Raw genomic sequence first — 21,445 nt, forward strand, 5'->3', positions numbered from 1 at the left:
TCATAAACATGTAAGGAACATTTTGCTATAAAGTGATGTCATTCGGACTGAAAAATGCGGGAGCGACGTATCAAAAAGCCATGATAATTTTGTTTCATGACATGATGTACAATAAAATCGAGGTTTATGTCAATGATATGATCACAAAATCCTGAATAGAAAAGAAGCATGTATAAGTCTTGAGGAAACTGTTTTTGAGGTTGAGAAATTCTAGTTAAAGCTCAATCCAGCAAAATGTACCTTCGGGGCTATGTCGAAAAAATTGCTAGGATTTATAGTCAGTAAAAAGGGGATCGAGATCGACCCGGATAAAGTCAGGGCTATAAGGAGTACCACCACTACACACTTAAAAGAAGGGTTGAGGTTTCTTAGGGAGATTAAATTACATCGCCCGGTTTATTTCACGACTAATCGAGAAATGCGACCCCATATTTCGTCTCCTTAAGAAATATAATCCAGGTGTATGGATGAGGAATGCCAGAATACTTTCGACAAGGTCAAACATTACTTGTCCAATGCCCTAGTACTGATGCCACCTAGTCTAGATAAGCCACTGATACTGTATTTGGCAGTATTTGGGAATTCTATGGGATGTGTGCTTGACCAACATGATGAGTCAGGGAAAAAAGAAAGAGTGATATATTACCTTAGTAAGAAGTTTACTGAATGTGAGACAAGATACTTGCCAATTGAGAAGTTGTGTTACGCTTTAATCTGGAAAACTCGGAGACTGAGACAGTACATGTTGTACCGTACAACTTGGCTAATATAAAAAAATAGACTCTCTAAAGTACATGATGGAGTTGACTACTTTAAATAGAAGAATGACCCGATGGCAAATTCTGCTTTCCGAATTTGATATAATCTATGTCAACCAGAAGATAATAAAAGGGAGTGCAATAGTAGATTTTCTAGCCAGTAGAGCTCTAGAAGATTACTAGCTTTTGAACTTTGATTTCCCGAATGAAAATATGATGTATGTTGCAACCACTGAAAAAGATGCTCCAGGAGAATATCCCTGGAAAATAAATTTTGACAAAGCCTCAAACGTCATAGGTAACAAAATTGAAGCAGTCTTGGTATCCCCAAACGGAGGTCGTTATCCTTTTACCAGTAAACTTGACTTTGATTGCACAAATAACATGGCAGAGTACGAAGCATGCATCATGGGTATTGGTGCAGCTATAGAACTTAACATCAAGGTGCTAAAGGTATATAGGGATTCTGCATTAGTGATCTATCAACTCAAAGGTGAACGAGAGGCAAGAGATCCCAAGTTGATCGAGTATAGAAGACTGGTTCTAGAGTTAATTAAAGAGTTTAATGACATCACCTTCTGCTACCTCCCGCAAGATGAAAATGAAATGGCCGACTCCTTGGCTACCTTAGATTCCATAGTAAATAAACAAGAGGATGTAAAACCTATCAAGATGGGTATTTATAAGGCTCCGGCACATTGTTACAATATCGAGAAAGAAGAAAGGGATAATCACCATTGGTTCCACAACATATTACAGTATGTAAAGAACCGTGAATACCCTAAGCAGGCAACCAAGAATGATAAAAGGACACTAAGAAGACTGGCTAATGACTATGGGACACTAAGGAGACTAGCTAATGACTTTGTCTTAGATGGTGAGATCTTATATAAAAGAAGAAAGGATCAGGTGTTACTAAGATGTGTAGATACTGTCGAAGCTAAGAAAATCTTAGAAGAAGTCCATGAGGGTGTTTGTGGAGCACATGCTAATGGTTTTACAATGGCCAGACAAATCATGAGATTCAAATATTATTGGTCTACCATGGAAGGGGAATGTATCAATTATGCCAAGAGATGTCATAAATGCCAAATTTATGGAGAAAAAATTCATGTGCCGCATTCACCTTTTTATGTTATGACTTCTCCATGGCCTTTCTCTATGTGGGGCATGGATGTCATTAAGCCGATCTTGCCAAAAGCTTTCAATGGGCATCAATTTATCTTTGTGGTCATCAATTACTTCACCAAATGGGTAAAAGCCGCTTCTTATGCCAATGTCACAAAATCGGCAGTTAGCAAATTCTTTAAGAAATAGATTATATGTCGGTGTTGGATGCCAAAAAGGATCATATCTGACAATGCATTAAACCTAAACAACAACACGATAGTAGAGGTCTGTATTCAGTTCAAGATCAAACATCACAATTCATCACCATATCACTCAAAAATAAATGGTGTAGTGGAAGTTTCCATTTGCCCTCTATGCTTATCGAACGTCTGTTCAAGCCTCCACCGGGGTAACACCTTTCTCATTGGTTTATGGAATAGAGGTAATTTTTCCCATTGAAGTTGAGATTCCTTCTCTCCAAGTTTTATCATAATTGAAGTTAGATGAAACAGAATAGATCCAATTTTGATATGATCAGTTGAACTTGATCAAAGAGAAGAGGCCAAAAGCTATTCGTCACTGTCAGAAGTACCAAAAATAAATGATACGAGCTTATGACAAAAAGGTTCGTCCCAGAGAATTCTATGAGGGGGACCTGGTACTAAAAAAGATCTTTCCCATACAAAAGAACTTCAAAGAAAAGTGGATGCAAAATTAGAAAGGACCTTATGTGGTAAAGAATGCCTTTTTCTAGAGGAGTGCTGATTTTGACCGAGAAGGATGGAAAAAACCTGCCTAATCCTGTGAATTCGGATTCAGTCAAGAAATACTTCACCTAAAAAAAAGGGAAAGGCCAAGGCGAAAACTCACAAAGGGCGCCTTGAGACAAAAAGGGTTTTAAATTGAAAACCCGGAAAAGGGCAGTACAAATTTGTATCAAAGATTGGGCATGTAGTAGTCGTGTCTTCTCAAAAGGAGAAACGTTACATCTTAGGGCATCAACAAAGTACTTTAGATCTCCTAAACATATATCAAGCTCAAAATGGTCCTCAAGCAATTTGTGCAGAGAAGCTCATGCTGCGATATTTGGGGCACCTAATTTCGTCTTACTCACTTTGTATTTTAGCAATGTTTGCTATTTTGATTAATCTATTCATTTCGAGCTTTGCTTCTAATAAATTTCAATCTTGTCCATTGTTATAACCTTTTTCAAGCATTTTTACATTGAAATAACGATTAATGGGCTAACAATATTCAAGTAAAAGGATTTTTGCATGTTGCTCTGAAAGGTTTCTAAATAGTACAAGGACCTAAAACAGGACCACTAGTTAGAACTAATCAAATCTAAGGGTTGGAAATATCTGGGAACGAACAGTCTAAATTGTGATTACTTCTTCGAGTTTCCTTTTAAAGATACCAGATCTAAATAAGAAGGCATGGTAACACATCAGTGATACGACCTTCACGAAAAATGAGCAATGTCAACTTAAGCACTAAAAAGGGGATCATTCTCAAAAATGACATTCTGCATTCATACAAATATCATTCATATACATCTAGTTAGAAGCATTTGGTTCATTCTGATCATAATATCTTAATCATTTGGCATAAATATAGGCCTATGAAATGGATTCTACAGGTCATGTTCTTTAAAGAACGGTGTAACAGATCAGTGAAACCACAAATCCTATACCCCTGAAGTTGTAGTGGGTCAGATTGAAATCAACATAGCGAATCTTATCTCTTTGAAGTTGCAGTGGAATAGATTGAAGCTACAAATCCTGCAACCCTAAAGTTATGATGGGGCGGATTGAATTTACCATAGCGAATCTTATCTCCCTGAAGTTGTAGTAGAGCAAATTGAAGCTACAAATCTTATCTCCCTGAAGTTGCAGTGGAGCAGATTGAAGCTACAAATCCTGCAACTTTGAAGTTGTGATGGGACGATCGAATTGACCATAGCAAATCTTATCTCCTTAAAGTTCCAATAGAGCAAATTGAAGCTACAAGTCTTATCTCCTTCAAGTTACAGTGGAGTATATTGAAGCTACAAATCCTATACCCCTGAAATTACAGTGGATTGGATTGAATCTACCATAGTAAATCTTATATCCCTAAAATTGTAGTAGAGTAGATTGAAGCTAAAAATCCTACCCCTAAAGTTGCAGTGGGTTAGAATGAAACTACGATGAGGAATCTTATCTCCCTGAAGTTGTAGTGGAACAAGAAGAAGCTATAGATCCTACACCCCTGAAGGACGAATTGAATCTACCATAGTGAATCTTATCTTCTTAAAGTTGTAGTGGAGGAGATTGAAACTATAAATCTTATCTCCCTAAAGTTATAGTAGAACAGATTGAAGCTACAATTCGCATATCCCTGAAGTTACAGTGGGTTAGAATGAGGCTACAACAACAAATCTTATCTCCTTGAAGTTGCAATGGAGCAAGATGAAGCCATGATACTAAATCTTTCCTTCTTGAAATTATAGCAAAGCAAATGCAAGTAGAGTAACCAATGGATGGAAAGAATGAGCTACTTGAAAAGAGAAGCACTAAGAAAGTCGAGATTCGACAGGACCAGAAAAAATTTGCCCTTCTTAAAGTATTTGTTCCATTCCCGTTACATGACAATGAGCAAAGAGGGGCAACTATAATAACCCAATTCTATCCAGCCTAGACAAACAAACAAAATAAAACCAAAAATAAAAAATCCAAGTCCATTTATAAAATAGATTGGCCCAAATAAAAAAAGAGTCCAATAGCTCAATATATTTGCTAAATCTAATACCCAATAACCCAAAGCCCAGTAGCCCACAACCTAAACTTTTTTCAGAAAATCAAAAACCCTAGATCCCCTATGCATCGCTGCTCCTGGCCACTTCAGCGGATGCGTCGTCCGAGGACTGCTTCCCTTGCCATCATTTCACTGAAATGGCAAGTGTGCAGCTCTCATTGTCGTTGATACCATCCCGACCTGCAAAAAAGAAAGAAAAACCATAGAAACAGAAAAGAAAAAATGAAATATTGTAATGGCTATAAAAAGCCAAACGATTGTAATATTCAACCACGAAAAAAAATCGAATACGAAGAACGAAAAACGTTAAAAGAAAAAAGGTAATTCATTTTGTTTTTTTACATATTCGAAAAAGCATAAAAAATAAAAACTTTTTTACCTGTTTATCATCATTATAGAGGTTGTCATCTTCAATGAAAGGTGACTCATTTTCTGACAAAAAAGTTTTCAAAGCCTTCGGGGTTCACTGGGACTCAGTCATAAAGGAAAATACAATGGTGACATTTAAATAAACCTGGAAACCGAAGGGTTCTCTGGAAATTTTATGATATTTGGCGGGTTTTCGGAGGTATTTGGCCTCAGATTTGGGCTAAGGAAGGCAAAACGGTAAAAAAGGGCGCCTTTTCGTGAACTCCGGCAACTGAAGGCGGCGACCCCCGACACCGGTGACCGGTGACTGCAGTGGAGGTTTTCCGGACCCCATGGCCGGCCTAAGGGCCTTCTTCAGAGGAAAAGATAAAACAAGAAAAGAAAAAGAATTTCCTTTTTTTTTTTTGGAACAAGGGAGAAATAAATTTTTTTTCTAAAATTTGGGCTTATATAAGGCCTTGGTTCGATGTCGTTTTGGCCTGGCTTCAGAAGCCCCAAAACGGCATTGTTTTGAAGTGTGACCTGAATGCCCGGCCTGAAATCCTTCAAGATCAATGTGTTTTTTTAAGAAAATGGATATTTTCAGTTTTAGTCCTACCGCTTTCTTTGTTCTTTTTAATTTCTTCCTATTTCATTGTTATTTGTTTTATTTTTACCCCTGGTATTTTGTTCTTGTGCAATTTAGTCCCTCGACCCACTATGGACCCATTGAGGGAATAACACGTGTAAACGTGGGTGGGATAATTGCCTTTTGAGTCCCTATACATTTTATCACATTTTAATTTAATCCTTTTATGTCCTGTTTCTTTATGATTTAAACTTTTAATTTTGTTATACTTTCAATTTAGCCTTTCATTTCCTTTTTTTTCTCTATTTACCCATTTATTTATTTCTTTTTTGCAATACAAACCTTAAATATCATTTAAATTTCAATTTAATCACTTGTTTATTTAATGTTGCCTCTTTATTTACTATATCTTTTATTTTAAAATTTTAATTTTATGTTATTTATATTTTTTTATTTTTATGCAATTTTCATTTTATCATTATTATTATGATAGTAATTATAACATGACTATCGCTTTTATTACTATAAATTGACATTTTACTATCATTATAGTTGCATTATTATTACTCACTAGCATAGCATTTTATTTTATCTTTTATTTATTTACCTCTCATTTTATTATCATCATTTCATTTTTTCCTTTTTACCCACTACTATGTCACTTTATTTTGCTAATATCCATGCCGTGTATCGTGTTAAAACATATTCATCCATTTTATTACTAGGCCTAGACAAATTAAGTGTATATCATTTTAAAAGTTACATTCGTTTTATCTAACGTATAGAAAATATTTAAAACCGAGGCAATATTCATTATTTTTGGGACTTGAGGAAGTAGTGCTCCTAACTTACAGAGTATGGCATCTTCCTAGAACTGAAGTAATCGAATCCTATTTAAATAATGAAAAAATAAGATTTAGGTAATGATCAAATGGCGACTATTCTGGTTTTCGAGAATTTAAGGCATCGTGTCTTAACTTACGGGGCATGATCTTTTCTTCTCAATTAACTCAAAATAAGATCTTTTCCATAAAATTAATTTAGTTAAGCGATATGTTAATAAAAAATTCATGCAAAAAGGGATCTCATTTTAAATTTTCTTTGAATTTTCAATTTTTAACATCGAAACATCAAGTAACCAACTAGAACCAACTAGGTATCAATTTGGGCGTTATGAGAGTGCTAATTTTTCCTCATACGTAACTCACTCCCGAACCCACATTCTTGGATTTCGTAGGCTAAAAATTATCGTTTTAGTAAAATCTAATCTTTTATTAAGATGATTAAATTTAGAGGTGACCCGATTACACCTAATAAAAAGGATCGGTGGTGAATCCATTTTCGTTTTTAAAATAAAAGTCAATTTCAAAAAAGGGTTTCGACAATAATCTTATTAAAATTTAATAACAATAACAATAATCATCTACCTAAAAAATTTGTTAAGGATATTCTAATAATTTAAATATTTTTCTTTATACTATTATAACATCTATTTAATCCAACTAAACGCAAGAATACTATTATAACTCTATTCAATTCCATTAAACCAAACAATTGAATTATTAATTTCCTCTTATTCTATTAGCTCTATTCTTTTAAGTCAAACCAAACATGCTGTAAATGAGCTACCATAAATGAGCTACCATCACACGAAAGTTTTAACTTTTTTTTTTTTTAATTTGTGGGAAAAAGCAAACAGCAATTACACAAAGCAAATACAGTTCCTTGCTGTCTGATCAAATTTTTAACGTTAAATTAACAGGAAATTCGGCTTATTTGACTTAACGAGCCCTACAATTATTTTGAAGGTTCAAAATTTGTAAACAAATTGCACGAAGTGAAAACATATAAAATTGCGTACTTTTTTTCCGTAATATTCCACTTACCCAGGAATTCAAGCGTTCAGTAAATATAGTTCAGAAACACGACATCGTGTAAATAATAATAAAGAAAGCGTAGACGCCATCCTAAAGATATTTAAACAACTTTATTACGGGCACAGCCCACTACTGCAACTGATAATGGCGATTCTTAATTATCTATCACACCACCTTCACCAATGACACAATTCTTGATGAGCTTGAGAGCTTCTTCAAGATCGTCACACAACTGATAGGGATCGGCAATAATGTTCTCATCAACTGATAGCACCATACTCATCTTGTTCACATAGCTAACGACATGAATTGTGAGCGCCTGCAGCAACAAATCAATTTCTCAATGATCATTGAACTCCAATCATCAATCAAATTCAACTCATTTAAGCATGCAATTACCACTGGTTGACCATATAGCGATGGAGCGATGAAGGCCACTTGATTCCCAAGAATGCTAATTGGCTCCTGAGGCCCCGCCACATTGGAAAACCACATAGTTGTTGATGGGAACTTGGCCAGCTGCCATTGTACAATTAGTATATTCCTTGTCAATACACCTTTTCGCTTTTGTTTTTCCTTTTGGGGGGGGGGGGATTTTCAATCTAATTAATATACATATGTCTTACTTTGGTAGGATAAAACCTCACAAAAACCTTAGCCATAAACATTCTGAATTTAGCTTCAAGAGTAGCTTTTTTTCTATCAATTTTTGCTTTGGCATCACGAATGTAATCCAATGGGTTATCTTTCAATTCAATTTTAAAAGGGTAGAGAACATAGCCTATCTTGTTCCCCCACTCCGCTTTGCTGTTCTTCTTCACCATTTCTTCTAAGGCCTGTAAATTCATTACAATTAGATTATTGAAACTTTTTTGTTATTCTTTGAAGGAAAGTAAGTAGTAATGAAGTAAATACATAAATCCCTGGTGATGCTCTCAAATTGATGAAAAGAGTTGCTGTAAGACGAATATTGTTGGGAAGGTTGTTTTCACATGATTCCCTTGCTTCTCCATCACTCTTAGCTTGGCCTGCCATTCATTTTATTTCTTAATTATGGATATCAATATTCATTTTCATGTGTTACATATTGCAACCTTAATTACCATATTTTCGGTTTAGATAGCGAGATAAGCCTGCCTGTGTCATTGCTAGCACCACGTCGTTCACCGTCTGCATTAATTAATTCCGCAAATACCTCATCATAGTCATAGAACAACAATCCTTGCGTAAAAACACACACACACACACACATATATATATATATATATATATATTAACCAAAAGAAAAATGGACTAACCGTGTGGGTTGCATTCTTCACCAATTTGACATCGTCCAAAGAGAAAGTTCGACGCACAATTCTCCGTGGAGTGAAAGCAACATCACTGGAGGGTGCTTTGAGGGGTGTTTGTGTGTCTTTCAAGAAGTAGGTTGTGGCCACACACATCCATATATCAACCAAAGTGTTCCACATTAATAACAAAACAGACCACGATTTCCAAAACCAAATCGGAAACCAGCCGGCCCCGCGGGATATCGGTTTCTTCTTCATTGCCGGAAAACTTGGCAATGCGTCAGAGCAAGAGAGTAGGAGTGCCATGAGAGATGTTCCATCGGCAAGGGAGTGATGAACTCGAACGACCACCGTGGATTCAGCATCAGAGGTTTTGAGGTTTAAAATATGGAAATCCCACATAGGAAGGGACATGCTCATCGGGGTCTTGCTAAGGTTGGCAACGTAATCTTCAACAAACTTATCAGGGGAGGCCATGTATGGATCAACCATGGGGACTTTAACATGTTTATTTATGTCTACATTGGTTTTCACCCATTTCACCTCCCCACCACTCTTCTCATCTGCAACCTGGATTTGTTGAATTTGATGGGTTAATTATTTTCTTAATTAAACTTAATTTGAAATTTTATTCAACTAAGTCAAATTAAAACAATTTTTAACTAGCTAGGCTACCAGATACATAATCTTAAATAAAATAAAATCCTTTAAATAAATATTATGCAAATTTTAGTACTAGATACACTACTAGAGTTTTTATATGCAGAATTTGTTAATCGAAAAACATTAAATCAGTGAATACAATATACTTGTATTTAATATAAATATAGTAAATAAATAAGTCATATATAGGTAGCGAAACCTCAAAGAACCATGAGTTTACATATATATAAATCCATTAACCTCATAGATAAATCATAAAATAAATATATAAAATACCTAAAAGTTAAATAAAAAATCAAGATAAAATTATTAAATTTCCAAGCACAAAAGCTAAAACTTTTGTGGAAACCAAAATGTTATAAAAATCTAAAGTAATCAAAATATACTTTATGTCATGAGACATTTTCTTATAATTTTCTTATTTACCTTTAATAGACATTTAATTATTTTTATAAGTTGTGTACTTATATTGTAAACTATTAACAAAAACTGAGATGTATTATTGTAAGTCTGACCTGCAAACAAGAGAAACGAGGGTGCTTAAGAAAAGTCTCCGTCAAAGTTATTTTGTAAACGTCTAGATCGATGAGTCTCTTATAGCCCACAATAACTACGATATATATATTAGATTCAGGCTGATGGAACATACGAGCCATGGGACTCAAAGGCTCCTCTTCCTCGTCATTTTCTTCTCTTACTTTGATTCTTTTAAGCCCAAGATTATGATTTCTCGATCTTAAACCCCCCTTCATATGCTCCACCTCCATTTTTATTCTCAAAACCCCTTCAAACAATATTTAGAGTTAAGATTTGTATGATGTTACTTGACTTGGATTGGATATTATTTATAGAAAACCAATCTTGAGGACAAAATTGTAATTAACTGCATTGAAATAAAACAAAAATAACTAATAGTCAGTGTGTCATATAAATTAATGTTGTTTGGTGTAACGACTATAACATATATTTTACTCAAACGAATAAGCAGTTTGATTTTTGGGGACTTTTACTTATATAGTAGCTAAGTAACGTCAACTTCAATTTATAACAAAAGTAATTTGTTACCATGGCTATAGTATTTTTTTATTTAAATATGTTCACACATAAATATATTTATTACAATTATATATTTTATTCTCTATTTATGTTTTGTAATTTTGTTTAGGATTTATGGTAACCTTTTCTAATAATATTGTCTTTTAAAATTCAAATATTCTCTCCTTAAAAATGTAATGTGACTTACTACTACACTTAATTAATTTTTATTTTTTTTATGAATTATATATATGAATGTATATAAAATAGATATATTTACTATTATGATCCTAGCAAATCGTTTTAAAAATTTAAAAAGTCCCAATAGATTTATCATAAACGACAACATACAGGTGTATATTACATTAGAAGTAATGAAATCAATTGAATGTAGAAGCAAGAAGGAGAGAGAATATTAACCAATATGAATCACATGTGATAAAATTCTAAGAATTAATCACATGTAATAAAATGCTAGGTTGTCAATAAAATAGGGAGTTCAGCTCAATTCAACTTCATTAGTAAAATATTTATGAGTGAGCGTTCGATTGAATCAAGTCAAATTGAGTAAAAAATTTCAAGTTTATGAGTCTTATACTATCATCGTAATTCAATTTGAATTTCGAATCGAGTCAAATGAAATGAAATCCGAGTCAAGTCAAGTCGAGTGAAGTTAAAAAAAATTAAACACGTCAAATAAAAATATTGTTACAGTATAACGAAATCCATGCTAGAGCACATAAATTTAAATCATATATTTGAATTTTTCAAAAAAAAAGATACTGAATATGATAAATTTGAATCATTAATTAGATCCCAAAATTATTATTTTGAAAGTTTTTAAATTTTAACTTTTTTATATATTTTTATAAAATATAAATTTTAAAAATTATTTTGAAATTTTGAAAATTATTTTAATTTTTTTTAACTTTTGTTGTAGGAGAGACTAATTTACTTATTTTCAAAGTTGACATGGACTAAAAGGATATTTACATCAATCTGTTATTCAAATTATTTGAGTTATTCAAACTGTGAAATTCAACTCGACTCGAACTTAAAACTCAAATCAAATTATACGAGTTGACTTGAATAATTCAAATAACTCAAAATTCAAATTTCTTTCGATTTTTCGAATCAAATCGAATTTTGCTCACCCCTATAAATACAGAAAATGAAGTTTTCTATTAAGTAAAATTTAGATAATTGATTTAATGTTTCTTCAAGTTTCCATTTCTTTTATTTTTTCCCTTTATTATTGCCAAAAATGAATCTAAATATATTCATTAATGCTCTATGAATTTATACATATTTTTTTGGTTTCGTTTATGTTAATTTTACGGTCTAGTTCATAAATAAGTTCTACCGTAAGCTTTCAAAAAAAAAAAAAAAAAACTTAGGATAAGCTTTATCCTATTCAATAGATTACAAATTATATACCAAAAATTTTAGAAGGAATATCAAAATTTCTAAGAACAAACTCAAATATTTTAATATACTCAAATTTGTGTACAAAAATTTCTATCACCGATTCCTTAAAAATTTTGGTTCATAAAGCCTACACCAAAATTTCTAATGCCAACTCTTTAAAAATTTTGGTATAACCATATTTTGATTCTTCGAACTAATTTTCAATATTTAGTTAATTTCTGCAATCGTATAAGGATATTTGATTTCCTTGTATCACAAATGTTCATAGCATTAAGATGGATCAAGGACTCTAATAGATAATTTCTTCCAAAAATCTCAAATAATTATAAACTTAAACTATATAACATTTGACATTATAGATTTATTTATAAGTCCATAATAATGTAGATATAAAGAACATAAAAATTCTTGAATAAATCACATTATAAAACATTTAAACATATAAACTTTGACATAGAAACAACAACTGTAACCTCTTTGTTAGAGATTATGTGACTCGAATTTTGCCACTTATTGAAGAAATAAATACAGTGGCAAAATAAAGGGTGCGGGGGTGGAGTCCTCGTGGTATAGACCATGCAACACAAGTTGAATCAATATAGAACTAATCTTCTTCTATTTGACTTTGATTAGAATAGGGTTTTTCAACCCTTAAATAGATGTAGTCAAAACTTCTCTTATATTATTCATTTTCAACATTAGTGAAATTTTCCTCCTCTAACCATGGTTTTTTTCCCGAAAGGGTTTCCACGTAAAATTTATGTGTTCTTATTTTTCTTTTCTTATTGCTTTACAATTGTTCTACCGTCATTATCAACATTTATTATAATACTCCCCAACTCGGCCTAAATGTTAGACCCAAATTCGGGAAATTACATTAGCAACCAAGATGGCCCAGTAAGCTATCGAAGTTTATAAAACAGACATTTTAGAGCATTTGTTTATTTTTAGTGAAAAAAAACTTAGTCTACTTTTGAAAAGCTTACGAATTAAAAGAAAACCATTTAAAGTCGCAAACTTATGTATAAGTTTACCTTTGAAAATCTCGTCTACTATCAATTTATTTATTACTCAAGATTTTAATTATAATTTAGCAGCAGAAAAGTGATAATTGACTTTAGTTTTAGTTAAGTGAAATCAGAATAAGTTCAAGCTAAATTAATTCTTAACCCATGTTTCATTATCCTAAGTTCACATTAAATATCATGCATGCTTAACTAAACCCAAAATAGAAGTCTCATGCCACGATTCAAATAAAGCGATACAATTCTCCAAATAATTGAAATTTCAAATAGAAAATTTTAAAATACTTCATAACAGAAATTGATCCAAGCCGAGCCCTTCGTATGCCTAACTCGCGTCTTAACCTGGTGAGTTATCTGTAAAGATGAAAAATAAAAGGGGAATAAGCTATAAAGCTCAGTGTAAGTTCAGTAACAAGAAAACCAGTGCAAACAGTAGATCAATCAAGTAGAATCATCAACTCATAGAATAAATCATAATTAATTAGCAATATAGAATATCGGTAATTCATATCAACTAATCAACCTAACATCTCAATATTCATAGTCATGTGTATGCCTTACGAATACAATACAATTTCAATTTATTAGAAAAAGTTCCTACCCCGCCGCTACACACCATAATAGGAGTTCCCCAAAACTCTTCTTCCTTTACACCACAGCGTGGATGAACCACTAAACGTTGCAGATAAACTGTAACACCCCTAACCCACATTCGTCGCTAGAATGGGGTTACAAGATGTAACCGGAGTTTACAGAATAATTACACATAATTCCACTATTTGCTCATATTCCAGTCAAGCTGTCTTCTCGAGTCATAGTTACTAAATTATTTATATTTGGAGCTACGAAACTCCAAATTAATATCCGTTAATTTTCCCTGAAACTAGACTCATATACTTTCTTACCATAAAATTTCCAGAATTTTTTGATTAGCCAATAAGTACAGTTTATTCTTCAAAGTTACCCCTATTCTGCTGTTTGTCAGCTTCGACCTTTCTTTACTAAAAATTAATTATCTCCTCATATGGAATTCGGATGATATTCTCGTTTGTTTCTTTTGAAAATAGACTCATTAAGGATTTTATATTATCTCGTTCCGTTCCTCCGAAATACTCAGTTTAATTTTGTAACTTTTGTACATAATTTACTTATTTTCAACAATTAACATACATAAATATTAATCGCCATTCATAAAATAATATTGAAATTTAATAATTTAACCGTACGAACTTACCTCGAAAAATTCGCAAAAGTCATACAAGTTCAGGGACGAATCGGCTATTTTCTCTTTTCCACAATTCACTTCGGATTCTTGATATATGTCAAAATATGAAAAACCAGCAACTTCCAGACCTCCCATGGCGTTTTTGCTGAGGAAAAATGATGATATCTCTAGATTTTTCAATTTTGTCTTTATTTTATATGTTTAATTTGCAAAATTTCCAATTTTGCCCTTATTTCTATTTGTCTTTTTGCTGATTTTCTTGCCCAAACTGTCCAGCCCATATAATTTGGGTCTAATTGCCTTTTAAATCCCTCCTTATTAGTCACTTAAGCTATTTAATCACATTACCAAATTTTGCACTATTTTCAATTTAATCCTTTTTTAATTAATTGACTAACCAAACGTTAAAATTTTCTAACAAAACTTTAATACTAACTCAATAACACTCCATAAATATTTATAAAAATATTTATGTATCGGTTTATGAATCCGAGGTCTCGATACCTCATTTTTAACCTGATTTACCTAATTAATTCTTTTAAATCACAAAATTCACTAATTACAAAAAAATACTTCTATAATCACACTTGACTCATAGGTATTAATTTATTAAATTTTCAACCCACTCGTCAAATTTAGTGATCTTGAATCACTGTTTCCGACACCACTAAAAATTGGGATGTTACATAAACTGCTAATACAATGTGGATAAACCACTATTCGGTGCAAATAAAAGTTGTTAATGCAGTGTGGATGAACCACCTATAATAAAAGAATGGCTGAACCATCGAAGTTTTTGATATAGAGTTTTCGTAGACAAGTTGCTAGTAGGTTGTGGGTACACAACATATTTGTAGATTAAAACTGCTATTACAATGTGGATAAACCACTAATTGATGCAAACAAGATGCAAACAAGCTGCTAACACTTCCTCCTTTCAAACTGTCATACCCCATGTAATGCAATATGGCATGCTCAAAACAGATTATTACGGTAGCATTTAGTTATGCTTTTAATAGAACAATACGCTAGCAATCAATATGTTTATGACAGTTTAATATAGTAGCAAAAGTCATGCTTCATTAAGTGTTCGATTTAACGGTAACATAAGGCATGTTGTATGTACAATCACAAATACATATACAATAGGTATACATATTGTTCAGATATCATGCATAATTATATAGTAACAATAATTCAATCAAGCAAATCGTGGGTTCTAACATTAATTATATTATTAAGGACTCAATTAAATAAAAGAAAATACTAAAAACTATTTAAGAACCATTCAGGGACTAATATGTACAAACATAAAATCCTGAGCAAAAACTATAAAATCTATAAACATAGGACACATGGCCCTGTGATCGAACCGTGTGGGAAGCCCTAGATCGTGTGGAGGTGTTGCATGTCCTTGTGGTTAGATCGTGTAGTAGATTAAGGTTGTTTGGAAATTGCAAAATCAAGGTGCAAGGGAGACACAACCGTGTGGCAGGCCATGTGAAGGATCCTAGGCCGTGTGAGAACCGAAAAACCTAGGGTTTTAAGGGGACATGGCCATGTGAGGGGTTGTGTGGTCTACACGGGTGGTCTACACACACGTATAGCCCTATCTCAAAGCATGATTTGTCTCGATTTGCTTGTAAAAGAACACAAACTTTCATCGAGATTCCAAGCGATGTCCCTCACGTTCAAATATGGTCCAATGCACCTTAGGGTTTGTTTTTAAGATTTATCAAGATTCGGTGATATTAACGAAAGATTCGTCAATAATCGTGAAATATCGACTAATTGATTTGAAAGATCAATATCAGATAGAAATTTTACAAAATTTTGGGTCCTAAACTTTATATCTAGATGCAATTACTAAACTTGATGGAATTACGGAGGCTATCAACGATGAATTCAATAATCAGTAGAGAATCGATTTATCGTAGATTGATTTGATATCGAGAGCAAAAATAATTTTAGTAATGGAAAGACCAATTTGATGAAAAGAAAAATGAAAGAAAAGAAAAAAGAATTTAAAGGGAAAAGATAGAGAATTCAAGTTGAAATAGGAAAGAAATCAAAATCCTAGGATAATTAAGAAAAGAAGAACTAAATACTTAGGGTTTTCAAATTTTAAGGGGCTACATGGTAAATTACCCAATTTTGGCCTAAATGGGGAAGGGTGGCATGATTCAAACTTGGTATGTAAAAGGAAAGTGGATGCTTAACCAACCTATTCTTGTTATATTTTCACTCTAAATATTATTTATTCAAATGTAATTTTCATCCTAGGTTGTTGAAAATAAAAAGAGAAAAAATAATAGAGGTGTGATTTGAATTTAGGACTTCTAAGGGATGTACAAGCTAACTAACTATCAAGCCTAAGGCTTATTTCTTGCATTTACAACTAACCCCCTATATTTTTATGTGTGACAAGAACCTACATGAAACCTCTAGGTAGCACATTATGGAGGAATCTTTGATAGAAAGAATAAATGTTGCAAACAAGTGGATGGAATGTACTAGGAGAAAGTGGAAGTTAAGACTAGAGTAGTCCCCGTAACCTTGATTGTATCAGTAGGTAATGGTTTGTAAAGTGGAGTAAAAGTAAGTGTAACTAAGAATAACGTTGATCAAAGGAATAAGTTGAGAGAGCTTTAAAAAGGGTTTGCAAGACTTGAAATGCCAAAAGTGCCTAAAAGTCCCTTCACAAGTTGTGATAGGGTCCTATTTATATATTTCAAAAATAGAAGTTACAAAGCCAAGTATTTAGTAGGAGTAATAATTTTAACTGTTTCCAGTTACAAATATATTAAAGTTTTATTAATAAAAGTTTAAGGCATTGGTGATGGTGATAGTCGTGAACAATATAGTTCACTATGTTTCTAAAAGAAGAAAGGAGAAGCATTCAATGTTACAGGAAACTTTAAGAGAAATTCTTGTAGCCATCTCCTTATTTGATCCACTAAGCCAAGTTCTTCAGAACATTCCAATAATGAAGATAACCCAAAAACTCTATCATAATCTAGGCTTATTTTCACTTCTTTTACGTTGGTGAAGTGGTAGTGAAACATCTTCTATGGAACACTTTTTGAAACACAAGCTATTCTTAAAAAACAATTGTTCTTGAACAAGTATTTTTCCTGAATAAAGGTTATTCTGACCTATTCCAAATATTAGTTATTCTCAACATAGTTGTTCTCAACATATTTTCCCTAACAAAATTTATTTTCTGGTGCTGTTTTTTTTTAAAAAAAAGAACTTGTTCTAAATAATAACTATTCTTGAAAAGCAATTATTCTAAGCATAATATGTTTTAAATGATAGTTGCTCTGAATATAATTCTTCTTGAAATGAAAATATTTGAAACAGGAGTTGTTTCTAGACAGAAGTTGCTTTCAATAGGAGTCGTTCTCAAAAGAAAACTAGACTAGATGGCAATTCTTCTAAAATAAAGCTCTATTATGAGCATAGATGTTCCAAACATAGCCATTCTCAAACAATGATTGTTTTGAACAAAAAATATTCTCATTAGTTGTTCTTTTGGAAGAGATATTAAATGAAGCAACACTAATTATTGTCTTGAGTTAACTTTGTTATTATCTATAGAAGCGCAATTTCTTGAAATATAATCTTATTTATATCTAAAAGAGATGTTAAAGAAATCACAATTCTTACCTTGATATAATGAAATAAAACTTAAAGGTTTCATTACATCGTCAAAGACTTGATTGTGTTGATAACGTGTTGTAAATAAAAGAAAATAATAAAGAAAGATCATATAAAAGATATTCTTGGTAATTCTAGTTCTTTAGGAATTAGTTGCTATTAGTCTTTTCTTATTCCTTTTCTTGATTGAAACATGTCTTTTATAGGACTCTGGGTTTTAAATATATAGAGAATGGTACATTACACAATTTGTGTACCATAATACATACATGAATTACATAAAGGCATAATGACATTTTTAGCTCTCAAACTACATCCAAATTCTTTCATTGAGTCCCTTTTCTTCTTCTTCTTCTTCTTTTTTTTTTTTTTTTGCCTCATTTAGCCCTCATACCTTTAGTTTTTGTTAAATAAATCAGAATTGGATGGAAACTTTAACGTCATTGTTAACTTATTGGTGTGGCATTCAAGCGATGCTATGGTATCTTGCATGATAGTCCACATGTGTTTGTTACTAATATGGTACTATTTTTGTTTCATATGTCACGTCATCAAATAAATAATTTTTTTTAAAAATCCTAAAAATCTAAAAATTTCAATATATATAATTAAATTTTTTTAAAAAATATTGAAAATGAACTAAAAATTCTAATGTCATTAAAATTTATTAAAAGAATTCTTTGTTTTCCTTTTATTGTATTTTATCATAAATGAACTAAAAATGATGAGTCTTAGGATCTAATTTTTTTAAATTATAATATTTATTTTTTCAATTTTATATTTATTTTTAAATTTCCAAAATTTTGTTATTTTTATTAATTTTACCTCAAGACGGCTCGACTTTTAAAATTATGTTGGTGGTTCCATTGCATCTTTTTCTAGGTGGTTTCCTCATTTGACTTTAATTGCCATTTTTAAATTATAGTTGATGTGATAGTATTTAATTTATATTTTAATTAAATAAATAATGTTTTGTTATTAAAAATAATTTATTGATATTTATTCTTAAAATTCTTTTAATAAGATAATCTTGTCTCGATTTGCTACAAATTGTAACTAGATACCACAATCATTAAATGTAAAATATATATTATACGTATTAAATTATAAATCATCTACTATATGAGTTAAAAATTAAATAATATATTACATATATGATTAATTTGTAACAACCTATTTTTAGTAAAATCGGAATAGTGATTTTGGAATCACAAATCCGAACTGAAAATATTTATTTTATTTTATTTTAATGTCTATAGCATGATAGTAGAATCACATGAAAATTTCGTTAAGAAATTTTATCGTTTGCATGCTTAATTTGATAAAAGAGACTAAATCGCATAAAGTGTAAAAGTTAAGTTCTAATAGCTATAGAACTAAAAATTAGAGGTCCTTATATGATTATTAGCCCATTAATGAGTTAGTGGAAGATAATGGCTTGGTATGTTGTGTAATTATTAAATGTTTTAAAGATTATAAAGGTAAATTAGTAAATAAAAATAAAATAAAATAAAACAAAAGGTTGTATCATCTTCAACCTTGGGCATTACCACCGAAAATTGAAGAAAAAGAAAGAATATTAGGGCTTTGAAGCATTCGGTCATATCTCCCTATTTCATGTAAGCATTTTTCATCCATTTTTAATGATTTCTATATTTCTGGAGTCATTGTAGCTTAACCTAACTAGCCTAGGGATTAATTTGTGAAACTATTAAAGTATTAGGATTTTACCATTGATGAATATGTATGTGTTTTGATGTTTGATGGTAGAAAATAAATGGTTGTTGTTAGATAAATAAGTTTTGTAAAGTGATTTTGGTTGAAAATGTTAAGTAGGGATTTAATTGATAAAGTGTGAAAATTATGTGGTAAATGTGTGAAATGATGAAATATATGAGCTACTAAGGGCTTTAATGAAATTCGACTATCATGGGTATGTACCAAATTGCATGAATTTGCATTGTTATGAGCTAAAGACTAAATTGTAAATAAGTCAAAAGTCTAGGGGCAAAATAGTAATTTTACCAAATTGTGAATTCAGATTGAATTGAATAAAATATGAATTAAAATAATTAAATTTGATTATATAGATCAAGAAAAACAACGTACGAAATTAGATCGAGGAAAAGATAAAGTTTTAGACTGAACGATCGTTTTTCCTTCATACGAGTTCGAGGTAAGTTTGTATGTTAATAAACATTAAAGTAATTTGTGTTTTAAATACTTTATTATTGCATTCTTAATGAATACGACTTCACAAAAATACTCGACGAAAATTTGGCGACGTATGAAATCTTAGTTGAACCTTAAGAATAGATAGGATACGAATGACATGTCATTAGGGGTTACCTTATTTTGGGTGCTAGTCCCCTACGTTCTACCGGTGGTTGAGTTTTCCAGCATGTGTTGCGGTTACTCGTCAACTTATATGAGCAGCACTGTGTAGCTACGTATTAACCGTCAACTTGTGTGAGCAGACCCAGTAATAGCTCGAGAGTGAGCATCATAAGATAGAGATGGTTTCGACCATGTATTGACATTTAGTGTGTAAGATACCCGAGTATCCGATATTATTCCAAATGGTTCAACGGGCATAGTGATGTTACGAGAGTTTGTGAATTCAAAATGAATCAGTATAGGTATGTATGTGAATCATATGAAAATTGAATATATTAGATTTGTGAATTCATGTCTAACTTTGTGAATGAATATGTGTTAGGCTTGTGAATCAAATTGAGTTGTATTATGCTATGTTTAATTACTTAAATTGTGATTAAATGGTAAGATGAGTTTTATGCTATACGAACTTACTAAGCTTAATTACTTACTTTGTTTACTTTTCCATATTTTATAGTGATTTGGAAGCTTACTTGTTTTGGAAGTTGTCGGAGATTGCATCGCACTATCGAACTCTTATTTTGGTACTTTTGGACTTTATGTATTTTTGTTATATGGCATGTATAGGTCATTTGGCTATTGGAAGCCTATATGTTTTGTTATGTAATTAGTCATTTAATGTGGCTTGATTTGGTATATGTTGGTATGTATATATATGTGTGGCTAGTATCATCTTGTATGATTTATGATTGCCATGGTAATCCTTTGACTGTGTATTGGTAGATTGGTACTTAATAGGTGAACTTGATAAATGGTATGCATGTTATACTTAGGCAAGATAATGCATATATGTAATTGACCATTTAGGTAGTTTTTGGAGGTGATTTTGGCATGTTTTTAAAATGATCATTTGAGATGCCTAAGAGCTTAGGATTGTTGGTAATGAAATTACATAATATAGACTTTGTTGTGATTGGTTTGAATGCCTATTCATGATATGGTCATATGCTATTTGGTATGTGTAGGTTGGTACCACATTGGGTGAGAAATAATGCTTGGAAAATAGCTGATTTTTATCCACACGGACAGAGACACGGGTGTGTGTCTCAGCCATGTGTGACACATGGTCAGGTGACACGGCCGTGTGTCCCCTGATACTTATTTAGAAACCAAGTCAGTAGCTTCACACAGTCTAGCACACGGACGTGTGGCTTGGCCGTATGGCACAAGTCTGTATACCCTCCAGTTTTCACACGGCTTAGCACATGGCCTGGCACACGGTCGTGTGAGGCCATTTTGAAG

At 32.0% G+C, this 21,445-nt stretch overlaps 2 protein-coding genes and 1 long non-coding RNA gene across 3 annotated transcripts; 2 read left to right on the forward strand and 1 right to left on the reverse strand.

Annotated features, from left to right (window-relative positions):
* The first annotated feature begins 974 nt into the window (after positions 1–974).
* Positions 975–2,361, forward strand: LOC108462616 (uncharacterized). Its single transcript, XM_017762543.2, has 2 exons — positions 975–1,752; positions 2,267–2,361. The coding sequence occupies exons 1-2, from the start codon at positions 975–977 to the stop codon at positions 2,359–2,361; spliced, it is 873 nt and encodes a 290-aa protein (XP_017618032.2).
* Positions 2,362–7,447: 5,086 nt separating this feature from the next.
* LOC108462617 (wax ester synthase/diacylglycerol acyltransferase 11-like) lies at positions 7,448–10,249 on the reverse strand. The gene is made up of 7 exons (XM_017762544.2): positions 9,949–10,249; positions 8,777–9,340; positions 8,582–8,648; positions 8,394–8,506; positions 8,105–8,314; positions 7,878–7,997; positions 7,448–7,797 (listed from the first exon to the last, which is right to left on the reverse strand). Exons 1-7 carry the CDS (start codon positions 10,198–10,200, stop codon positions 7,633–7,635), a joined length of 1,491 nt encoding a protein of 496 aa, XP_017618033.2. The 5' UTR covers positions 10,201–10,249; the 3' UTR covers positions 7,448–7,632.
* Positions 10,250–19,312: 9,063 nt separating this feature from the next.
* Positions 19,313–20,853, forward strand: LOC128286681 (uncharacterized). Its single transcript, XR_008277305.1, has 2 exons — positions 19,313–19,425; positions 20,661–20,853. It is a non-coding gene; the product is annotated as an uncharacterized LOC128286681 (long non-coding RNA).
* Positions 20,854–21,445: the final 592 nt, after the last annotated feature.

The sequence above is a fragment of the Gossypium arboreum genome, chromosome 13 (assembly GCF_025698485.1).
Source record: "Gossypium arboreum isolate Shixiya-1 chromosome 13, ASM2569848v2, whole genome shotgun sequence".
NCBI classification, from domain to species: domain Eukaryota; kingdom Viridiplantae; phylum Streptophyta; class Magnoliopsida; order Malvales; family Malvaceae; genus Gossypium; species Gossypium arboreum.

Excerpts from the sequence above, each read along its gene's own strand:
- LOC108462617 (XM_017762544.2), bottom strand. The coding sequence starts at position 10,200 with ATGGAGGTGGAGCATATGAAGGGGGGTTTAAGATCGAGAAATCATAAT. Across the intron at positions 8,315-8,393 it reads GAGCATCACCAGGGATTTAT|GCCTTAGAAGAAATGGTGAA; the intron begins GTATTTACTTCA and ends ATGAATTTACAG. Across the intron at positions 7,798-7,877 it reads CGCTATATGGTCAACCAGTG|GCGCTCACAATTCATGTCGT; the intron begins GTAATTGCATGC and ends TTGTTGCTGCAG.
- LOC108462616 (XM_017762543.2), top strand. The coding sequence starts at position 975 with ATGTATGTTGCAACCACTGAAAAAGATGCTCCAGGAGAATATCCCTGG. Across the intron at positions 1,753-2,266 it reads TTGTGGAGCACATGCTAATG|CCTCCACCGGGGTAACACCT; the intron begins GTTTTACAATGG and ends CGTCTGTTCAAG.